General features: G+C 43.2%; 2 protein-coding genes across 3 annotated transcripts in view; one reads left to right on the top strand and one right to left on the bottom strand.

Annotated features, from left to right (window-relative positions):
- GNGT2 (G protein subunit gamma transducin 2) overlaps positions 1-4,097 on the bottom strand; it is a 13,054-nt gene extending 8,957 nt beyond the window's left edge. Inside the window, exon 1 of the transcript XR_010787525.1 lies at positions 3,922-4,097. The gene's annotated coding sequence lies outside the window, so the exon portion shown is untranslated. The remainder of the gene's footprint in view (positions 1-3,921) is intronic.
- The window catches only part of ABI3 (ABI family member 3), a 26,959-nt gene extending 2,587 nt beyond the window's left edge, over positions 1-24,372 (top strand). Inside the window, exons 3-10 of one of the 2 annotated variants that reach the window (XM_066586819.1) lie at positions 837-1,013; positions 6,777-6,859; positions 7,495-7,563; positions 7,652-7,764; positions 12,489-12,569; positions 13,967-14,071; positions 18,935-19,036; positions 22,781-24,372. In XM_066586819.1, the coding sequence (XP_066442916.1) occupies positions 837-1,013; positions 6,777-6,859; positions 7,495-7,563; positions 7,652-7,764; positions 12,489-12,569; positions 13,967-14,071; positions 18,935-19,036; positions 22,781-22,848 (798 nt within the window). In that variant the 3' untranslated portion in view covers positions 22,849-24,372. The remainder of the gene's footprint in view (positions 1-836; positions 1,014-6,776; positions 6,860-7,494; positions 7,564-7,651; positions 7,765-12,488; positions 12,570-13,966; positions 14,072-18,934; positions 19,037-22,780) is intronic. The other variant, XM_066586820.1, reaches the window with a different exon arrangement.

Below are 24,372 nucleotides of genomic sequence, written 5' to 3'. Positions count from 1 at the left end.
TCAACTTTGGCACATGGCTAGGCCAAAAGATGCACCGAATTTAATAAGAGGCTTATGCCTCTTAATACATTAGGTGCACTTCAAGGAAGCACCACCTTTACTTAGACTAGTGTCTAAAATGGAAATGTCTTTATATACTAATACGTTTAACTAATAATCGGATAATAAAAAGTTATGAAATGTTCTAATTAGAGATGAGCGAGTATACTGGGTAAAGGCAACCTGCCCGCTCGAGATGAAATGTTCGGGTGCCGGCGGCGGGCGGGGAGCTGCGGGGGAGAGCGGAACGGAACGGAGGGGAGATCTCTCCCGCCCTCTCTCCCCCCGCTCCCTCCTGCTGACAGCCGCTACTCACCGCTCCCCCGCGCCGGCACCCGAACGTTTCATCTCGAGCGGGCAGGTACTCGATAAAGGCAATGCTCGCTCGAGCAATTGCCTTTACCGAGTATACTCGCTCATCTCTAGTTCTAATATATTTTATATATCAATTCCTCACAGTTTTCCTGATCTCTGCTTGCTGTCATTAAATGGAAACATTCAGTATTTGCATTTTAGAAGATGTGGATGTGTCCAGGACATGTAAGGATCATACAGGTGCAGGCTAGTCATGGCTATTACAACAAGTCCTGAATCTGTATAACATGGGACATTGTATGGCTTTCAGCCTCTGGAAGTGAACAGTGGTTTCCGTTCAATGATTAGAAGCAGAGATCTTGAAATCAGTGAGCAATTGGCATAAAGTCATTACTTTGAAAATTACAACTTGAATATGCCTTTAAAACTGGGGGAGCACATATTAGTAAGCTATATAAAGGACTATTGCTTTATATCTGCAGTTACTAGACATCCATATGGAAAAAGTTGAGCGCCAGAAGATTGGCAAGTTGACGACTGCCAAAAAATATCCGCACTCTCAGAAAATCCAAAATTTGCAGAATAACAGACGCTTGGGGTCTTATACCAGAATGCCTATTAACTTCACTTCTCTTGATAACACCGGTCATGGGATCACGGTAAGGGGGCTTTTAGATGGAGCAATTTATCGTTTGCCTGAATGGACGGTGTCAGAGATCGCTCATGTAGTCTGTTTATACAGACAGATAAATGGGAACAACTCATGATCCGTATTTCAACTGAATGATTAGTGAACAAGTCAACATTTATTTTCATGCTTGCATGAAATGAACGATGAGCGTACAAAATATCGCCCATCATTCGCTCCTTGCCCGTGTTTACACTGAACGATTATCGTTCGAATTAGAACGATGCAGCAATTTCTTTGACCGATTATCGTTCCGTGTAAACGCACCCTAAGGCCTCATGTCCACGGGGTTAAAATCTGCAGCGTTTTTCCCGCTCGCGGATCCGCGCCCCATAGGGATGCATTGGACACCCGCAGGTAGTTAAATACCTGCAGATGTCATTTTTCCCGTCAGGCGCGGATCCGCGTGCGGGAAAAAAATGGACATGCTCCATTTTCGTGTAGGTCTCCCACGGGGACGGCTCCCGCAGGCTTCTATTGAAGCCTATGGAAGCCGTCCGGATTCGCGGAACACCCGTACCATAATTAAACTCACCTGTCCTTGACACTGCATGTCTCCCTTCCGTCGCGGCCGGATCTTCTTTCTGCGGCCTGGGGGATGTGCCCGGCGCATGCACATGGCACGCTGCCGGCGTGCCAAGCACATCCGCCGGGCCGAAGAAAGAAAATCCGGCCGCGACGGAGGGGAGACACGCAGCGTCAAGGACAGGTGAGTTTGTTCTTATTTTCAGGCCTCCTGTCCGCGGGGCAGGAGGGACCCTCTGCGGATTTTGCATGGAGAATCCGCGGCGGGCCTCATTTTCCCCATTGACATGAGGCCTAAGATTTCTACTGTTCTCAACCACTGCGGGAAAAGGGGGTTGATATTAAATGTGAACATGCATCACCTAACTACAGTATTCAATGCCTGGCCAGTACAATGATGTCATTATAGATGGCATACCGACAGTTGCACTTTACAGTCACCTGGTGTGATGATGTCAATGACCAGGTGTATTGTAATGGTGACTTAGATTTCATATCGATGAGACTGGGCAATTTCTCAAGATTCCAATTTCATAGGAGGCTACCAAGCATAGAAGACCCCAAAACATCCTAGATTCATCACTCACTCCTTCCATGCCCTAGACCACCAGGGAATTTACAATCAATACTTTTACTGCCATACACCATAAACCACCAGGGAGTTTGCAATTAAAATATTTTACTACAGTACCCAAGACCACCAGGGAATTTACAATTATTTTTTTTTACCAAAGTACCCTAGACCACAAGCAAATTTAAATTTATCATTTGAATGGACAATTACCCTATAAACTGCCAGGGGATTTGCAATTAAAATAATTTAATACAGTACCCTAGACCACCAGGGATTTTGAATTTACAGAACTGTCTAGAAATGGCAAAGATGCGGTGAGCATCAGGGGCGTAACTATAGAGGATGCAGGGAATGCGGTTGCACACGGGCCCAGGAGCCTTAGGGGGCCCATAAGGCCTCTTTTCTCCATATAGAGAGCCCAGTACTATGAATAAAGCATTATAGTTGGGGGCCCTGTTACGGGCTTTACATAGATGATAGAGAATTAATAGATATGATGTATTTTCATATCCATTCATTCAGAGCAACACTTTGACAGTCACTAGTGTGGTTTCATAAGTAAAAAAAAAACTCAGTGTCTAAAAAATGACACAAAGTATACAATACCACTTCTGTCTATCAGTGGCAGCCTCACTGATATTATACTAGTCCCAGCTGTTCGGAGAGGCGCCATCAAGTCCAGGGCAGGAACTCTGAGCAATAATGAAAAGGAGAAGTGGTTCTAAAAAATACAGAGATGCGAAACAAACTTTTTTTCCCAGCACTGGCACTGAGTCTTAGACACGGAACTCCAAGACAGCATGAAGAGACATCAAGGGAGCCTTTTCTTATATAGGGTGAAAAAAATCTATTAAAGGGTAAAAGTAGATAATCACTCTGATTCATCCATAACACCATTCAATGTAATTTCTTTAAGGCGTGGTTCCAGAGGCGTAACTTGAAGCTTTTTGGCCCGGGTGCAAAACCTGTAACACGGCCCCCAACTATAATGCTTTTTTATAGTACTGGGCTCCGTATATCGAGAAGAGAGGCCTTATGGGCCCCCTAAGGCTCCTAGGCCCAGATGCAACCGCATCCCCTGCACCTCCTATAGTTACGCCCCTGCGTGGTTCCCACGGGACGGAAATCTTGCGGAATGTCCGTAGAGGGAACGCACGGAAATTCTGCAAGATTTCAGCAGCTGAAAGGCTGCTTCAAAATCCGTGCTATTTGGCGCACGTTTGAAGTGTCTTTTCCACCTGTATTCCACTGCGGAAATCTCTCCCCATAGAGAAAGGAGAGTCTGCTGCGGAAACACCTATACAATTGACATGTCCCGGATTTGTCCGCAGCAGACTGTCGGCAGCGTGTGAACGAGATTTGTGTCCACTTTGCTACTTAGTCTCAGGTTTAAAAATGTCTGTGGAATTTCCATGCAGCCTAAGGGTTCTCCACTTTGGATTAGCCCTTTTTAAAGGGAACCTGTCATGTACCCACAGCACCATAAACTACGTTACGGTGCTGTTAGCGGAGGTGGCAGGGGTGAGGCATTTTTTATACTCCTGTGATCCAGCAGTGTCCCCCTCTAAAGTCGACGCGTGGCGCAAAAATCTGACTCTTTTCAGAGTTTAGTGCACACGCTCTTCCATAGACTTTCGGTGCTGCGTGCCGTGGGAAACACTGATGGATCACAGGAGTGGGGGAGTATAAATGACTAAATGTTTAAATGAGACGACAGTTGCTTGGTTTTTGGGTGAGCTAAAATCCGAGTGACTCTAACGATTGAGCAATTCTCACTCACTTGTCTTGTTGGGTCTTGTGATCTCACAGGCTGACGGTCATCCATAATCACTTTTTTGAGCAGTTACTTGGGATAACTGTTGGCCCGTGTAGAAGTACCCTTACTTTGCATACGGAAAGACTTGTAGATCAGTGTCTGGAGGGAGAGGCAAGACAGGTGGAGCAGTAAATATATAAGTATTAATGGGCCACTTCAGATGCCTTTCCGTCTGGTGCTGGAAAGTTTCCAAAGCAAGAGTTTAAAGACCAATAGATGTATCGGTATAAGTGACAACTGTTGAAATCAGCATGTCTTCACTATACCATGGCATGTCTATAGTTATACCCAGAGGCGTAACTTGAAGCTCCTGGGCCCCAATGCAAAACCTGGAACGGGGCCCCCAACTATAATGCTTTATTCATAGTACTGGGCTTCCTATATGGAGAAGAGAGACCTTATGGGTGCAACCGCATCCCCTGCATCCTCTATAGTTACGCCCCTGGTTATACCATGTTTCTAGCACATAGGCACCCATGAAGGACCTGACAGGTTCCCTTTAATTAATGGGCTGTCCTCATAATGTACAGCAATGGCGAGTCCTCCAGAGCATGAGGCCCATTTACACACAACGATTATTACTCCAAATTCACCCAAAAGCTGTTGTGTGTAACTGCGCTGACATCGTGCAGTTTTCGTTATGCCGTGCCTCATCGCTGTCTTTCAGCATGCTGAAAGATGACAGTGAGCCTTCTCAGGGATTCACAGCAGGATACAGCTGATACTATTGCTTCAGCTGTATCCCGCTGCCTGATAACAGGCTGGGTATGAAGAACAGTGCGGTCCAGCTCTGTTCTCCATATCCCGCATGGAGCGCTCGGCTGTATAACAGAAAACAGCTGGATACAGAAGACAAGCGGGGACACCCTTCTTGTCTTCTGCATCCTCCGCTGGGGGCACTTGGCTGTATGATAGCCGGGCGCTCCCAGCGGCTGGATGCAGAAGACAAACGGGGACAGCCCGCTTGTCTTCTGCATCCTCCGCTCGCAGCGCAAGGTGATCGCTCATCTTGAGCCGTAAATGACACAACGATTGTCGCTCAAAATACATCTTTTGAGCGCTAATTGTTGTGTGTAAATGGGCTTTAAGTAGCAGCTCTTCAATTTGGTTTATAAAGGAGGGTCCTGAAGAGGGCAAGCAATAGTGAAGGAATGGCACCGGTCACAAGAGAAACTGTAACCATTGTGGAGGTGCATTATGAAACCCCCACCATGGACCCCAAGAGACCTTGTCCCATCCAGCATGGACTATACTTTCCCATATGTCTTGTGCCATATAATACAATCAGTTTATGTCTGTTGTATGCAGGAAGAACATTTCCTACCCGTTTGTTGGCAGTTTTCTGCTGACAGCAGAATCTCGGCAGAAAGTATGACATCAGTGCTGGTAGTTGCTGACTCCACCAAGACCAAAAGGAACTTGACACATTGCTCTTGCTCAAAAGTTACTAAAAGGGGATTTTTTTCTTTAAGGCTTCATTTGCATGAGCATATCTGCCACGGCCGATATACGCTGCCCATCTGATACATAAGTTTACAATGCATGTGTTCAGATGGCCGTATTCCCGCGGCGTAAAAGCGCCTGGCCGGCCACGATAGCGCATAGGAGCACATTTTGGCAGGGCGCTTTTATGCCGGCCAGGAAAGATAGTTCAGGAATACAGTGTGTCTGCTAAGCTCCCATCCCCTTTCCTCCTCCTCTCCACCCCTTGCCGGCTGTTTGCAATAGGAGGAGGTGGGACGGGGCGGAAGCTAGTTGCTAAGCTCCCGCCCCCTCTCCGCCCTTGTCAACTGCCAGTAATGGGATGGGGCGGGAGCTAAGCTTAACTGTCTCCCCTCACCCCACGGCATTCCGGGCTTGGCGTATAAGCGCCAGACCCGTGCCATCTGAACGGGCGCACAAACAGCAGATTTGTGTGCCTGTTCACGTGATTTGCGGTTGCGCTGTTGCTGTGACACAGCTGACCGAAAATCGCTACATTCGTGAGAATGAGTCCTACAGGGGATGACTTGTATATCATTAGTAAAACTTAGTTACTGCTTCCAAACACAGCACCATGATTTTCAACAGGCTGTGTGAGGTATTGCATCTCAGCTCCGTTCACTTCAATGGTGGAAATGCTCCTGGAATAAATTTATTTGCATAATTTGTTTTCATTGTCAGTTTAATGGGGTTATCCAGTTGTAAACTATTAATGACGTATCTTTAGGATAGGCCATCAAATAGATCTGCAGGGGTCTGCTTTCCAGGGAACCCATCAATCAACTGTTTGCTGTCCAGAATATTTGTCGATTTCTGCAGGAAGCTGACAGCTCTGTTCCCACTGCAGTGGCCAGGCTTGTTATTACACGTTAAATTTCAATTGATGGGAATGGCCTGTATTACCAAACTTGGCCACTGCAGTGACAATGGAGCTGTCAGCTTCCAACTCAATGCAAGAACACATTGGCCTAGTAAACAGCTAATTAGCGGGGGTCTTTAAATGTTGACTCCCACATATCTACTACTGATGGACAATCCCTTTAATTATACTTGATCAGGTCACTTATGAAACTGAATGCTTCTGGGAGGGAGCAATTTGCTTTGAGTACAGTGGACCCATCTGGGCAAGCTAGAAGTGCAAGGAGGTGGCAGAGCAGGATTAAGCATGATGCTAGACCTGAGACATAAAGTCCTGCCCTGTAGTGAAGACAGGTATATACAATGAGCATCATCAGGGGTCAGAGCATCAGGTTACAGGATTAGTACGCCTGCTGTGGACCTGAAAGTCGTACTAAAAACAATGACATGGTGACCTCTATGTGCTTCCAATATCTTAGGATTCGGACTCACAGTTATCTAGAACTGGAACTATGTCCCGCAAAAGTGTGAAAAATATGGGCCAAGCACACAATTCAATGGGGTAAGTACTGGAAAGTAATGGCATCAATGGTTATAATGTATGCAGATGTATTACACTGTAGTAACAGTAACATGCAAATATTAAGGTACAGCTGTAGGGACTGTTCCCGATGCAGCAGGAAGGAAGATAGTGCCACTGGTGCCACCACCTAGACTTGGGCATTCTGTTAGGGCATATGGACTTCACAAAAGCGATGGGGACCCCACTGCAAATCCCTGTCTAACAGCCAGAGCAGAGATCCACTGGAAGGAGCATGTGGCATTACTTACAGGCACTATAGAGTATATATGGCTTGGGCACTACTGTGGTTGGGATTATTTTATGAACACTGATATGTTGCTGGCCCAAATATATGCCCGCCACTAGAGATGGTGCCAGATTTTGAACAGGTATATGTACAGATGAACCTGACTGGCGCATGGTGATAGCTCAGTTTACAGCCTTGTAGTAACATTGTAGTTAGAATATCATAACATGTTAAGTTAATGTTTGTTACATCTGTAAAGGCACTGGAAAAACAAACTGTAGGCACTTCCATGTGGTTGCTACTATTCCATTGGCACTATGATGTGATTGTTAACACAGGAGGAAATAATAACATATGGGAAAATTGGTCAATATTTCCTTTTTGACAGGAGGAGTTCTCGGGTCAGGGAGCCTGTAATACCCCCAATTATCCCAGCACAAATGGTTCCATGTCCAACGTAAGTAATGGACTCTGATTTCATTTTTGAACATATATACTGTATATATATTAGGTAACACATCTGTATCTCCTCTGTATTACTGCAGAAGTCCAGATACAACGTCTCCCAGTTTCCCTTGTCCTACTAGAATGAATGGTGACTTCTCTTTGCCCCCGCCTGAGCGCCCGGCTTCTTGGACACAACAGTCACTAGAGACAGGTGAGTGACTATAGGCGATATCTACTTGAGCTTGATATTTAGAATCACATTATGACCCTGTGAAATCCTCCATTAAGGGGTTCTAACAGAAGAAAAACTATTGATGACTTTTCCTCTGGATAGGTCACCAATAGCAGATCAGCAGGAGTCCAAGGCCAATAGTTTTGCTCCGGGAAAAGCCGTTTCAGCAGCTTTCTTTCCCTCTCCCAGCAGGAAATCCCAGCATATCCTTAAGCAGCAACCAAGAGCTTAATGTAACCAAAACCTTGTCTCTGTTGCCAAGGTCTTATTGCTAGTCATTAATTCTCATATTGTAAGAGTCACTCATGCATCAGCCGGTCTAGACCAATATGCTCTCCAAAGGTACTTTTACATGGGTCGATTCTTTAAAGGGGTTGTCCCGAGGCAGCAAGTGGGTCTATACACTTCTGTATGGCCATAATAATGCACTTTGTAATGTACATTGTGCATTAATTATGAGCCATACAGAAGTTATAAAAAGTTTTATACTTACCTGCTCCGTTGCTGGCGTCCTCGTCTCCATGGTGCCGACTAATTTTCGCCCTCCGATGGCCAAATTAGCCGCGCTTGCGCAGTCCGGGTCTTCTCCTCTTCTCTATGGGGCTCCGTGTAGCTCCGTGTAGCTCCGCCCCGTCACGTGCCGATTCCAGCCAATCAGGAGGCTGGAATCGGCAATGGACCGCACAGAAGCCCTGCGGTCCATGGAGACAGAGGATCCCGGCGGCCATCTTCAGCAGGTGAGTATGAAGACGCCGGACCGCCGGGATTCAGGTAAGCGCTGTGGGGGTTGTTTTTTTAACCCCTGCATCGGGGTTGTCTCGCGCCGAACGGGGGGGGGGGGTTTAAAAAAAAAAAAACCCGTTTCGGCGCGGGACAACCCCTTTAATTGGTGCTTATTCACATTACTTTTACACAACCTGAGAACTGCTGTAGAAGCCATCAAATGATCGCAAGTTCATGTCCCCTAAGGGGATAAAAAATGTAAAAATAAGTAAAAAAACACAATGTTAAAATATTAAAAATTTGTTTTTAAAAACTTAAAGGGGTTGTCCCGCGCCAAAACGTTTTTTTTGTTTTTTTTTAACCCCCCCCCCCCCCCCCCCGTTCGGCGCGAGACAACCCCGATGCAGGGGTTAAAAAAACAAACCGCTCAGCGCTTACCTGAATCCCGGCGGTCCGGCGTCTTCATACTTACCTGCTGAAGATGGCCGCCGGGGTCTGCTCCCTCCGTGGACCGCAGCTCTTCTGTGCGGTCCATTGCCGATTCCAGCCTCCTGATTGGCTGGAATCGGCACGTGACAGGGCGGAGCTACACGGATCCGGCATTCTGCACGAGCGGCTTCATTGAAGAGAGCAGAAGACCCGGACTGCGCAAGCGCGGCTAATTTGGCCATCGGAGGGCGAAAATTAGTCGGCTCCATGGGAACGAGGACGCCAGCAACGGAGCAGGTAAGTGAAAAACTTTTTATAACTTCTGTACGGCTCATAATTAATGCACAATGTATATTACAAAGTGCATTAATATGGCCATACAGAAGTGTATAGACCCACTTGCTGCCGCGGGACAACCCCTTTAATTTGTCTACTAATAAAAATTGATCAAAAAGTCGTATGTACCCAAAAGTAATAGCCGTAAAACTACAGTTCGCCTCGGAAAAAGTGAGCCCTCATACACCTTCATCAACGGAAAGTTTAAAATAATGGGGCTCTGAATTTCATGACAAAAAGCTTTTTTTTAAATAAAGGGTTTTTCATTTTTTATAAGTGCTAATACATGAAAAAGAAGCAATAAACAATGATTTTGACGGCCGCATAATGGGATAAAAACACGCCCATCTGTTTAAGCCTTTATTCTGATTGATCGTATTTCTCCCCCTGTGTAAAATTGATTTAAAGCTCTCAGAAGGCATGAAAGCTTTCTGGATACGTAATCTACAAACTTCATATCCTCAGGCATGAATGAGAGCTCCCAGACTATTTTGTAATGGAACCCACAGTGACATCTTGTGGTAATTTTTTGGATATTACATCCACCAGAGAAAAGAAAAAAGAAAAGTCCTCTTATAGTACTGTACAATGTAAAAAAAAAGACACCTAGTGGTCAGTAGTGAGAAGTACCACAATGTAAAAATGCTCCAACTTTACCAGCTTACTTATAGCTTCAGCATTTGACTCCTCCAGGCTTCTCTACTTTGAAGTAGGGCTTTAGGCTAGATGAAACCCTGTATGAAATTTTGTTGGTGCCCCACCCTTCGTAAGACAAAAAAAAACTATATATGGTGCACTATACACAATTACAACCCATATTAGCAAAGCAATGGATTGCCCTGTTTCACCACAGTGTGCCACACTGTATGCCCTGTATCACACCGTGGCCAGTGTGGCGCACTGTGGTGATACAGCGCAATCCACTGCTTTGCCAATATGGGCTGCAATCCTGTATAGTGTGGTGCACTTATCTATGGCTGACATTCTTGGTATCAGCTCATATGTGCAGACCATTTCGTCTGATTATATATATATATCTTATGTTTTTAGTGCATCTTTTTCAATTTTGATGAGGTTGATGTGTGTAAAAATTGCAGTGTGGAAATTTTGACCCTACATTTTGGTGCCAATATATTGCTGTTGCAATGTGTCCTAACCTGAAAAACCACTTGGTCCAAGTCTGAAGCTTGTTGGTTTAAGACTTTGATGATGATTTATGACCAGATCTGGACAAACTCACTGACAGATTTGCTAGTGAGCAACATTCTGCAGCTTACTATAAACAGTGATATGTAAAAGCTGCAGAAATCAAATTGGGCAAAATGTAATGTAACCCCATTTTAACAATGCTTTTCAACCAAAAATCCTTCCATTTAAGATGGACTTGTTGTGTTGTCGTGTCCTCTGTTCAGCGGGGCCAACTGCATATCTTTGTAGCCATGGCCATGCTGGCTCTATTGCAATCCTTCCTGTCGTAGATGCTCCCATTCCCTGCACTCAGCTCCATTTAGATTCAGTCTCCAGCCCTTTCAATCTGTCAAGTGGGTGGTCTCCTCTGCTTACTGTCAATGGATGACATCATTCATTGACAGTGAGTGAGGGAGACCACCCATCTGACAAATTCAAAGTACTGGTTGCCAAATCTAATGCGAGTCAGTATGGGGTGTCCAAAGAAAGGAAGAATTATGATACAAAGCTATGCAGCCAGCCCTACTGATGAGAAGACATGACCGGGCCTCGCTAAGTAAAACAGAAATTCGCCCCAAAGGTGTTCAAAGCGTGTCAACACCAACAAACTTATAGGGGTTACCCAGCCTTGTAAAACTGATGGTATGCCATCAATATGTGATCAATGGGGGTCCACCGCTCAGGATCCCCATCAATCAGCTGATTGGCTGGATCCTGAGATAGGCCATTCATTTTACAAGGTTGGATAACCCCTTTAAGTAGTTCTGTGCAGTCAACTAATCTTTCTGTGATATGAAGGGAAGTCATAATCCAGACCAGTGATGGCAAAGCTTTAGAGACCAAGTGCCCAAACTGCCTCCCAAAACCCACTTATTTATCGTAAAGAGCCAATACATCCGTACCCGCAGCTGATTTCATACTATGTGGCGCTCCCCCTTACTTCCTCCATAGGCTTCCCACTGTCGGCGCTCCCCGACTTCTGGTTCCCAGCGGCCTGTAGTGGCCTAACCTGAACAGGCCACTGAGAACCGGAAGCTGGGGAGCGCTGACAGTAGGAAGCCTACGGAAGAGGTGAGGGGGAGCGCCGCATAGTATGAAATCAGCTGTGGGTACGCGGCTGACTTCCAGTCAAAATCTACATCTATTTTGCGGATTTTGAGAGTATTTTGGACACAGAAATGCTGCGGAACTTGAGGCAGAAATTTTTGCTGTGGACATTCACAGCATTTCCGCCATGTGTAAACATACCGTAAGTCACCCTGAAGTATGCTGCCATGCGCATAGTGGCCTTAGTAGTAATAGTATACCCTATATTGGCCCCAGTAGTAATAGTGACCCCCACAGTGGCCTTACTAGTAATAATGACCTCCATAGTGGTCTCAGTAGTAATAGTGTCCCCTATATCATCCCAAGTAGTATTACTGACCCCCACAGTGGTCTCAGTAGTAATACTGTCCCATATATTGGCCCCAGTAGTAATATTGATCACCAAAGTGACCTCAGTAGTAATACTGTTCCCTAGATCGGCCCCAATAGTAATAGAAACCCCCACAGTAGCCCCAGTAGTGATAGCGCCCCCCTGAAGCCCATATATTTACCTCCTCCTGGTCTTCAAAGCGCCGCTGCTCCTCTGCTTGATGCTGCTGGAATCAAGGAGAAGAGATCAGGGGAAGAAGATCCTGGGTGCACACACTGCCGTCAAGTTGTGCACCTGTAACAGAGCCCTTCTGAGTGATTACTAGCTGGGGAGCTGTGGCAACCTGGCTGGTAATCACTTTAATGGTGACCAGACATCAGTGCCCCCTCTGGTATGCCTGCCATAGGTTCACCACCACAGCTCAAGACTATGACATTTCTGGACTTTTATGAACATGTGTTTACAATACAGCAAAGGTCTTTTATTACTTTTCATAATTCATAGTCCTGCTTATTACTACATTACCTTCAGTGATAGACGTCAGAGTTACTATTTAGTCCCATGAATATATCTTTATTTATTTTCATTTTTCACTTCTTTCATTGTTCAGACGTCCAATTCCCTGACCTCCCTCCTCCCCCAGAGTCTGCAGAGAACGGTTCATTGTGGCTCCCCATGCCAACTATAGAAGGTATTTTTGCAAGGACCTTATACTGTATCCTGCCCTGTAAAGACACTTTTGCATTCTGTAGGTGCAGCATATCTTGTCTTGAAGTATAGCACCATCTAGTGAAGAAACTATATATAACACAACACTTATTAACCGCTATACATGACCTTATGATGTAGTCGTAAGGGGGCTTTTGTCACCACAGACATTTATAACATATCCCTAAGGGTTTATAGGTAAAAGATCCCACCTCTGGACTGAATCAGGCATCAGCTGCATCTATGTAGAGAAGGAATAAAAAGGTGGCCATGCATCTCCGCAGCTCTCTCCATTCAACCCTAAAAGGGTTCTTGTAACTAGCATGTAGGCAAGACGAGATCCACTTGAATGGAGCGCTGCCTGCAGGCATACTTGGCCACCCTTCAGTCAGTCTCCTCATGGATGCAGCTGCCAGTGAATGAGGATCAGAGGTCTTCCATTCTCCCTATTCTCCCATACGCAGTCCGTGTTTTTTTTTTCTTTAATTAAGTATGTCATTCATTTTTCACATCTGCAAAAAAACTCAAACAGGCTCAATTCCTTTTTTTCTGCATCTCTTATGAAATATGGACAGCAGAGAGCACACAGATTGCACAAAGATGGCATCCAAGTGCTGTCCTTTTTTTGTATCCCCATTGACTTGAATGGGTGAGTCTCATCTGCAAATCGAATCAGACTAGTGCATACCATTAATTTTTTCATGTCTTGCTGGCCTTGGGGTTTTTTGCCTTCCTCTGGATCAACACAGTAGGATAGACAGGCTGGACTAGATGGACAATGTCTTCATTCGGCCTTACATACTATGTTACTATGTTACTATGTTGCTACACTGACTACGTGTCTAATCCATTTTTTTATTTAGACAGCACACGGACTGAATATGCACTCATGTGCCTTTAGGGTTACGCCGCTGCTATACTAATGTTTTTTTTAACCAATTTTTTTTTACGTAAGTGTGCACCTAGCCTTAGTGAAACCCACTAATACTGTTCCTATAAACCATGTGTTTAGGAAATAACCCACTGACCTGCATGCAGTTAGCAGTTTTAACACTAGGTGACAGCATGATCAGGTTTTATTTTATGACTTTATGTGGCCTGGATTTGGCTCTCATTCACATCAGCGCTGGAAGTTCCATCCAAAAAATCCGATTCACTGCATGTTGCACTATTTCATCCTACAAAATGCCATTCTGCCAGACAGAAGCCGTACGAGCCCCAGTGTAGTCAATGGTGTTTGATGTTCAGCTCCAGCATAAGACGGTTCCGTTCGGACAGTGGATTCCATTTTCCTGCTTCTATAATGGAGCAGGAAGATGTCATTCTAAACCCTAATGTGAATAAAGTCTTACTAATTACAGTCATGTCCTCTTTTATTAGACGTTCCGATGTCCAACTGTAAGTCCCTAGAAAGTATTGATGAATGTTTTCCGCCACCTCCAGCCGTGGACAATGAAGAACATTCACTATGGCCAACAGGAAATGGTATGTAATTACAACTATGATCCGTCCCCTTATATTTAACATGCACCCCCTCTGGAGGTCAGTATAACTTTTAATGCACAGACTGAGAATATGTCATACATTTTTATGCTGAAACTAACGTAATTGGGGACACGGAATGAAAAGGAGTTTTCTTGGAACATTGATGGTAAACATGTAGGATAAATAATGTATAATTAATGGACATCTGACCTTCAGGGATCCCTACCAGTTAGCAGAATGAAGAAGTCATGGCACTTGCTGGTATACCTTGGCCTCTTCATTGTAGTACCAGGCAAGGCAGCTCCGTGTGGCTGTGTCCAGTACTGCAGTTTAAAGGGAGTCTGTCATCATGTTTGAACCCCAAAAACTACATTATGGGGCTCAAAAGTGAGGAAATGGGGATCTTCTTGATGCCTGATGATTGTTGTTATGCCGTGGAACTGGAGACCTCCGAGGTTACCCAAAGTGGTCACCCAGTGCACACCTCTTTGTGTGGTGGCTTAGCGGCGCCTATCCATTGCAGAGTAGGCCTCGGGGTAAGATGGTATTGTCAACGGTGGCTCTGTAGCCTCTCCTACTGTAATGGCTGTGCAGGGCCTAACTCAGCTGCACACAGTGGTAATAGCAGATAACGGTGCTGGGGTATGCGTGTGGATTGTCACGTGTCGCCAGAACCTTTGAGGGGGAACTCGTGTTGTCTGAGACTGAAATAATAAGATGAGCCATTGTAGCTTTTGTGGTAAACCGAAGGTACACAGTTTACTCAATGCTTGTAATGGAAGTACAATACACAGTTAACACTTTGCAGATTTTAGTCAAGCATTAACTTGCGCAGTAATTCCAGAGGTAAGAATATCACACAAACTTTCTTTAGCTCTCGCTCTCACTGTTAGCAAACATGAGCCCATCGGTCTCAGTTATCTGGGGAGTTATTTGTAGAAGTATGGGGGTGACTAAAACAGGCCGACTGAAACTGAACTTGCTCTGACTCTTGTAATCAGGGGTAATTTACACTCACAGTTGTGAAGACTTTGTTTAGTCCCTTTTTCTGTTCACTGAGGCTTTCTCTTGGTGTTTTCCTCTTTCCTTTAACCTCCGGTAAGGTAAGGGTCTTCTGCAGCTCTGTAGACTACCTCCTCTCCCGATCACCTCCATACCACCACCGGCCTGACTCCTCTTTCACTTCCTGTTATCTTTCCCACACTTTTCTCACCTTTTCTGACTCACTTCTTGCCTCGCCCTGTTTATTTTCCCGGTTTTGCCTTAACTCCTCACCCTCGACCAATCAGGAATTTATTAGCAAGGAGCCAATCAAAAGTGAGCCATAGAATAGCTTTAGCCCGTGATTTAGGGGAAAGACAGCGTCTCTCTCCTGCAAGATACCCTCTATATCTCCACAGGAGCTCTTAGTCAGGTATCTGACTATTTGACTACCCTGTAGTTCTCTCCGGGCCACTACATTTGCATTAGCCAAGTGTGGAGTGCTTGCTAAGCAAAGGTTGGACTATTAGAATAAATGTATTGTTGTTTCAATCATCACACCAGCGATGCATCCCATCACTACCCCTCTTCATGTTCCCTATGTCGGAGGGAAGTGGGAGCAGATGTTTCCGCAGGAACAATTGGAACTGTACCCATGTCACTCTAGCTACTGCCCGCATTATTGTCCCCATCCGGCTAGCCCATACTCTTCTTATACCGGAATGGGGAACCCCGTTCCCTCACCTTTAGGCCCCATACCATAGTTTATGGGGCTCAATGGTGATGGCAGGTGCCCTTTAACCTCATTCAAGTAAACTGGGAAGAGTTGTTGTACCAGACAAAGCATTATAGAGAAGAGCAGCGTTGTATCAGGTACTGCAGTAAGTTCCAAAGAGTGACTCTGCCGATCATTCATGGCCTATCCTCACTATAGGGGACGCAGGTGTAGCAGTCACATCCTGTTGTCTAAGGGGGTCCAAAGGCCTCTCTTCTACATAAAAGACATCTAAAAAGTAAGGGGGGGCCTTTACATATTTTGCACTGGGTTGCAGTAGCTGCAGGTTACACTTCATGATGTGCCATCAATGTTATATTCAGAAGAAGCCCTTTAGGCCCTCCCCGCTATACAAGTGCAGTACACGTCTGGTATCTTTGTATGGAGAGGTCTTGGGCGCCAAGCCAGTTCCATACATGGCAGGGGTTGGCCATCTTTGACAAGAGACACCCAACTACAAGTGAAGATAACCCCAAACGTAGCTGTTAACCCTTTAAATGTCGTTGTCAATTCTGTGATCAGCATTCAGTGATCCTGAACGCTTTCCACTCCCTGCAGTGAGATTGTGAGCAGCTCTCCTGGTGTAATGGCAGCCAGGGGTCTTCTAAAGGCCCCCCAGGGCTGCCATGAACGATCGCTTATTCAAGACGTGATCAGAATACAGTACTGTCTAATGCAATCAAACGATGCTTTAGGGACGAAAGAAAAACGTAAAAATAAGTAAAATAAACATTCTTTTATTCTAAAAATACAAAATATTAAAAGTTTTTTAAAAGTTTTACATCGTTATCTATCTCATATCTATCTATCTCATATCATCTATCTATCTCCTATCTATCGCTCCCATATCTATCTATCTCCTATCTATCTATCTATCCCATATCTATCTATCTATCTATCTCCTATCTATCTCATATCTATCTCATATCTATCTATCATATATCTATCCATCTCATATCATCTATCTATCTATCCATCTCATATATATCTATCTATCTCATATCCATCTATCTATCTATCTATCTATCTATCTCATATCCATCTATCTCATATCTATCTATTTATCTATCTATCTCATATCATCTATCTATCATCTATCTATCTATCTATCCATCTCATATCATCTATCTATCTATCTATCTATCTATCTATCTATCTATCTATCTATCTATCTCATATCATCTATCTATCCATCTCATATATATCTATCTATCTCATATCTATTTATCTATCTATCTCATATCATCTATCTATCTATCTCCTATCTATCGCTCCCATATCTATCTATCTATCTATCTATCTATCTATCTATCTATCTATCTATCTATCTATCCATCTCATATATATCTATCTATCTCATATCTATTTATCTATCTATCCCATATCTATCTATCTCCTATCCATCTCATATCATCTATCTATCTATCTATCTCATATCATCTATCTATCCATCTCATATATAGCTATCTATCTCATATCTATCTATCTATCTATCTCATATCCATCTATCTCATATCTATCTATCTATTTATCTATCTATCTCATATCATCTATCTATCTATCTCCTATCTATCTATCTATCTATCCATCTCATATCATCTATCTATCTATCTCCTATCTATCTATCTATCTATCTCATATCATCTATCTATCTATCCATCTCATATATATCTATCTATCTCATATCTATCCATCTGTCTATCTCATATCTATCTATCTATCTATCTATCTATCTATCTATCTATCTATCTCATATCTATCTATTTATCTATCTATCTCATATCATCTATCTATCTATCTATCTATCTCCTATCTATCCCTCCCATATCTATCTATCTATCTATCTATCCATCTCATATCTATCTATCCATCTCATATCTATCTATCCATCTCCTATCTATCTATCTATCTATCTATCTATCCATCTATCTATCTATCTATCCATCTCATATCTATCTATCTATCTATCTATCTATCTATCTATCTATCTATCCATCTCATATCTATCTATCTATCTATCCATCTCATATCTATCTATCCATCTCATATCTATCTATCTATCTATCTCATATCTATCTATCTATCTCATATCTATCTATCTATCTCCTATCTATCTATCTATCTATCTCCTATCTATCCCTCCCATATCTATCTATCTATCTATCTATCTATCTATCTATCTATCTATCTATCTATCTATCTATCTATCCATCTCATATCTATCTATCTATCTATCCATCTCATATCTATCTATCCATCTCATATCTATCTATCTATCTATCTCATATCTATCTATCTATCTATCTATCTCATATCTATCTATCTATCTCATATCTATCTATCTATCTCCTATCTATCTATCTATCTATCTATCTATCTATCTATCTATCTATCTATCTCCTATCTATCCCTCCCATATCTATCTATCTATCTATCTATCTATCCATCTCATATCTATCTATCCATCTCATATCTATCTATCCATCTCCTATCTATCTATCTATCTATCTATCTATCTATCTATCTATCTATCTATCCATCTATCTATCTATCCATCTCATATCTATCTATCTATCTATCCATCTCATATCTATCTCATATCTATCTATCTATCTATCTATCTATCTATCCATCTCATATCTATCTATCTATCTCATATCTATCTATCTATCTATCTCATATCTATCTATCTATCTCATATCTATCTATCTATCTATCTCATATCTATCTATCCATCTCATATCTATCTATCTATCTCATATCTATCTATCTATCTATCTCATATCTATCTATCGATCTCTCCATCTATCTATCTATCTATCTATCTATCTATCTATCCATCTAGTATCTAGTATCTATCTATCTATCTATCTATCTATCTATCTATCTATCTATCTATCCATCTCATATCTATCTATCTATCTATCTATCTATCTATCTATCTATCTATCTATCTATCTATCCATCTCATATCTATCTATCTATCCATCTCATATCTATCTTATCTATCTCATATCTATCTTATCTATCTCATATCTATCTCATCTATCCATCCATCCATCCATCTATCTATCTATCTAATCTATCCTGCACCCATTTGTCTCCAGGATTTCCACCCCCAGCTTGCACAGAACAGTCCGCTGATGACCTCCCTCCACCTCCTGCTCCAGAGTATGAAATGATACATACATTTTGGCCGGGGGAGAATGGTATGTCAAGCCTAGATGTCAATGTTTTTTACGCCATGATATATGCAAATCTGTCCTTGTGTCACCGCTTACTGCACATAGCTTTATTTGCATTCCTTTCGGAACACCACTGATACGGTAGCATCAAGGAAAGTAATCATGGGAATCACACAAAATATATAGATATAAAGCAAATGAAATATGCTCAACCCTTGTTATATACATTGCAACCACTAGATGTCACTATAACAACAGAGTTAACTATAGGGCTCCACAACGGGCTTTCCCTAACACCCCCAATCGCTATGTTGGGGAACTGCAGTCCCTTCATTTTCAGGATTGGTGGGGATCTAGAGATCTCCCCCCCCCTGATTGTTCATTAACCCCTTAATAAGACGAAGCTTTTCCATTTTCATTTTTTCCTCCCTCCTTTTTAAAAATCGTAACTCCTTTATTTAAACATCGACGTAGCTGTCTGAGGGTCTGTTTTTTGCGGGACGAGTTGTGTTTTTCAATGGTATTTATTAATGTACCATATAATGTACTGAAAAACTATTTGAAAATTCTAAGTGGAGAGAAATAGGGAAAAAAATGGAATTCCGCCATCTTTCAGTGCGTCTTGTTTCTACGGCGCACAAACTGCAACAAAAACGACATGATAACTTTATTCTATGGGTCAGTACGATTACTACAATACCAAACCTATATAATTTGTTTTTTTCTTTGCAGTACCACTTTTTTATTTTTTTCCAAAGATATTTCATTTTTTCAAATAATTTTCAGTTGTCATCTTCTAACAGCCATGACTTTTTTATTTTTTCGTTGCCATAGTTGTGCAGGGGGTTGATATTTGCGGGACTTCCTGTAGTTTCTTTTGGCATTATTTTGGCGTAAATACGACTTTTTGATCACTATTTATTACAGTTTTTCTTGGAGATGGGGTGACCAAAAAAAAGCGCAATTCTGGAGTTCTTTTTTTTTTTTTTTCTGACGACATTCATCGCGCGCGGTAAATAATGCAGCGATGCCAAATATTTTTTTAATTAGTAAGATTCTTTTATTATAAATATGGCAAAAGTTTTTTTTATTAACTTTTATTACCTTCTTATTTTTTTTAAGAATTAAAAAAGTTTTATTAAACTAATTTTTAATTAGTCCCCTGAGGGGACAACAACTTGTTATACTTTGATCGCTCCTGCAGTATGAGGTAATGCCTTAGCATTACATTATACTGCAATCTGACAGGCAATCTATCAAACCACGCCACCCTTGATAGGCAATCTGCCATGGCAACTCTGGGGCTTTTTAGAAGGCCCCAGGCTGCCATGGCAACTCGCGATCCAATTGCGGGGGGCAGTGCGGAACCCCTGAACATCAATCTATATTTAAATGCCCATGTCAGAATTGACCATGGCATTTAAAAGGTTAACAGCTCCGATCAGCGGCGTGGCTGAAACAACCGGCACCCGCATTGTATAAAGGCCCTATAGGAGTCTATGGGGTTGTGCAAATGCACACCTGATTTGCACAAAATCACGCACTGAACTGCACGATTGTGTGGGGATATCAGCACATATGACTGTAATATTTGCGCGCAGGGCCAGGTCACACACGCGAGACACTCCCTTTCCATGGAATTGATTGGCTATTAAGCCTAATAGGGTTCAGCTTTTTCCTTTTCCTGCGTTTTGCGCAGTGTTTCACGCTTCCTCTTACATATTTGCGTACCTCCCATTAACTTTAATTTGGCCACTGCAGCACAAAATGCTGGAAAATAGAGGAGGTCAAATTTTTTGCGCATGCACGAGATGCACGGGCAAAAGGCGCTTATGAGAACCAACCCACTGAATTTATGTATTTAGCCTGTACAGATTTTGCATGTGCAAAAACGCACACAAACATGGCCGTGTGAAGGAGCCCCTAATGACAAGCATACGGTTTTTGCGCCCGACAGTTTTTGTGCCCGCTCTTTTCTGTTGGGCTAACAAATACGCGACATGCTCTATTTTTGTCCAAATTTGTGCACCAAAGGTCCCCATAGGAGTCTTGGGGGGGGGGGGCGCACAAATGCGCTAACAGTGCATTACGTGAACAAAAGGCGTAATAGCGCAACCGCCTGTCAGGTCGCTATAAAGTTTGCAGCTAACTGCAGGGAAGACACGGCAGACATTTTGGAGATTGTTTAGGAGAATCTCATTTTGGAAGCTGAACCGAGTAAAGATGGAGATGCTCATCAATGTAGTTAGTAGATCAGAGGCCAACACTCTGGGACACCAGAGAATGAACCCCTGAATCTCCTCATCCTCCCTCTAGGAACAGCCTCCAACATCTCACATAACTGCCCAAATCTGTGTATGGATTCTGGCTTGGCTTTCAATTCCCAGTCATTGTTACAAGGCTTGTATAAAGAGTCTAACATTGACTTGCAGGAATGCTACCCTCCAACAGGTGGCGCTGCAGCGGTATTGTTCCATCCCCCTTATTTGCATATTACCCAGAGGAGCATGAATGGCCTTATAAGCCTACTCACTCACCTTCTAGGTTCTCTCCCTAAGTAGAAAAGATAGCGTTCCTAAATCGTCTTGAGGCACCCCTGAAATTTGCTAAAAACCATTTGCAGTATGAATTCACATGCTGGGGTTTAGAATCTACAACATGTTTGAAATACGCTGCGGATTCCTTGCAGACGTTTTCTGCTCCATGTGGACGATCTTGATTAGATCCTGTCAATGCTGCAGTATTTTATAATATCGTCCCCCCTATATACAAAACCATGGATCTGAGTAGGTAGAAGTTTACTATTGGTCTAGAACTGCCCTTGAGGTTGGCATTGGCTACTACTCATTACCTAGGAGGGCACCCCAAGGCTTACTGTATGGTTTATGAAGGAGCCTGGAGGACCAGGTGCGCGTTGCCGATCACAACAGAATGGCTCTTGTGTAATTGGGTTCATATTTCTGTGACAGGCAGAAGAACAAGTCTCACCTCTAAGGAATGGAATGACTTATTTACTGAGGAATGTATTGACTTATCGGAAGCCTGAGTCTCGCTTCTAAGAAAAGCTTTTCACCTGTTCTCTTTATTTTTCTGCGTATTTGCACACTGATGGCCCATAGAAGTATATGGGAGTTGGGCAGATGTGCATTCAATATGCATGCAAATATGCAGGCAGAAGAACACATCTGAACCTCATTAGGCTAAATAGCCTTTAAATCATGGAAGGGGTGGGTCGCATGCGCATGTAAACTGTCCCTGCATGCGCAAACAGTACAGTACTGTGCTTGACAAGTTGTCGTTTTTCCTGGTACAGTTTTGGGGCACACATACAACTTTTTGATCACTTTTTATTTAATTTTTGAGACACAGGATCAGCATTTTCTTCTCCATCTGGTCCAGGCCGTTAGGATGAATTCTCCCAGCCACAATGTGTCATATTGACATACTGTGCCCCAGTAAATAAGTGTTACCTATAGTGCCCTGTGAATAAACATATGCCCTACACTGTGCCAACTGAATACAATCTTGCCCTATGCTGTGCACCCTGGATTAAAATATTGCCCTCTATAAAAATGCTGTACAGTGTCCACATAATACTTTCATATACAGTACTGTCAAAGCAACACTACTATATAGAGCACACGTAATACCGCTCTGTATGACTCCCTAATTAATAGGTTACTATGAGATACCATTTCACACATCATATTCTATGTTAGTCACGTTCCATAATAATTATAAAACCTATATTTTTTTATAATCTCGTAGCTGATACCATGGATGGCTCCACTTCCTTGGATGATCTACCTCCTCCTCCTCCTCCTTCTGACTTCTAGACAACCGGCCTCAGCAATACAGCATAAGGATGACACACACCGCAATACTCCAGTTCCTGTAACCCAGCAATGTGTCTAAAGATTTCCTCACAAGTTCTTCTGACTGATATACATAAAATGTTGTATAAGTAACCAGTCGTTTCCATCTGTGTGATTGTAATATAGCGGCTTACAAGAGGATAAAGCTGTATATACCCTGAAACAAAGATCGGACAGACTATATTTTACACATGTCACTGTTCATACAAACATAGCAGGTTACACATACCACATAGAACACAGAACAGGACTGCACATCAAGCACATGTCTAGCCACCTGCACAGACATACCACACGCGTCACTGTTTACACCAACATGCAAAGTAACACAAACCACATAGAACACAGAACAAGACTGCACATAAAGTACATGTCTGGCCACCTGCACAGACATACCACACAAATCACTGTTCACACCAACATACCAGATTACACATGAACACGGAACAGGACTGCACATAAAGCACGTCTGGCCACTTGCACAGACATATCACACGTCACTGTTCACACGAACACACATGGTTGTGCATATAACATATAACAGGAACCCCACCCAGAGCTCACATGCATACAGATGGACAACCATAGCCAGTCCAAGTGTCCTCACACCAGGGGAATAAAGAGTCAGCCACCGTGCAGACATGGGGAACAGTGTCAGGCATCACCCATCTGACACACACATAAGACATCAGACGTCTGGGATCCACACCTGCCCAGGGATAGGGAGAAACCTGCGGGTCACCTGCACCTGTGTGGTCACCGTACCACACACTACACAATGCACACCCAGAACCCAAGGAGGGGAGAAACAGCAGGGACCCAGACTGTCTTCAGGAGAGAAGAGAGGGACACTACAGACAAGCATGCAACCACACCACCTCTGCGTGGGATTAACAGCGAATAACTAAAATAAACAGCAATCTCTCCCAAGAGTTTGCTGGTATTTATCTGCTGCAGACAAGAGGGATTGGCTTCTGGAGAATTCCACACCCTCCTAGCACAATTAACCCCTCCCTGTTAGGTGTTCACAAGGAAGCCTGTAGAACCACAGGTCCCAGATCCACAACCTTAACATAAACATGTGCTACCAACAATGTGGCAATACCCTGGGAATGGTCGGCCATACTTCCCATAAGACAACGCACCTTGTCACAAGTCCAGTGCTGTTTGATGTTGATTTGAGGATATGGATGTTCTACAATTGGACCGGTCTGCACAGAGTCCAACCTGGACGCTACTGAACATCGGGTGAGGAAATATAAACAGAGAGAACTCGACAGATATTTGCAGGATGAATGGAGGTAAATACTAGCTGAAGTCTATCAGACATTAGTAGAAAATATGCCACGGAGAGTATCTGATGTCATTAGGGCCAGAGGAGTATTATCCGAAGGAACTAAATACTACTTTTGATTCTTGCTCCGGTGTACAAATACTTCCTGATGGTGGACATTTAGTGATGAAACTGATGGTCCTCTCCTCTAC

This window comes from Eleutherodactylus coqui, chromosome 13 (genome assembly GCF_035609145.1).
Source record: "Eleutherodactylus coqui strain aEleCoq1 chromosome 13, aEleCoq1.hap1, whole genome shotgun sequence".
Lineage (NCBI taxonomy): Eukaryota > Metazoa > Chordata > Amphibia > Anura > Eleutherodactylidae > Eleutherodactylus > Eleutherodactylus coqui.
The sequence above is the reverse complement of the archived record's forward strand: the minus strand, read 5'-3'. Positions and strand labels throughout refer to the sequence as shown.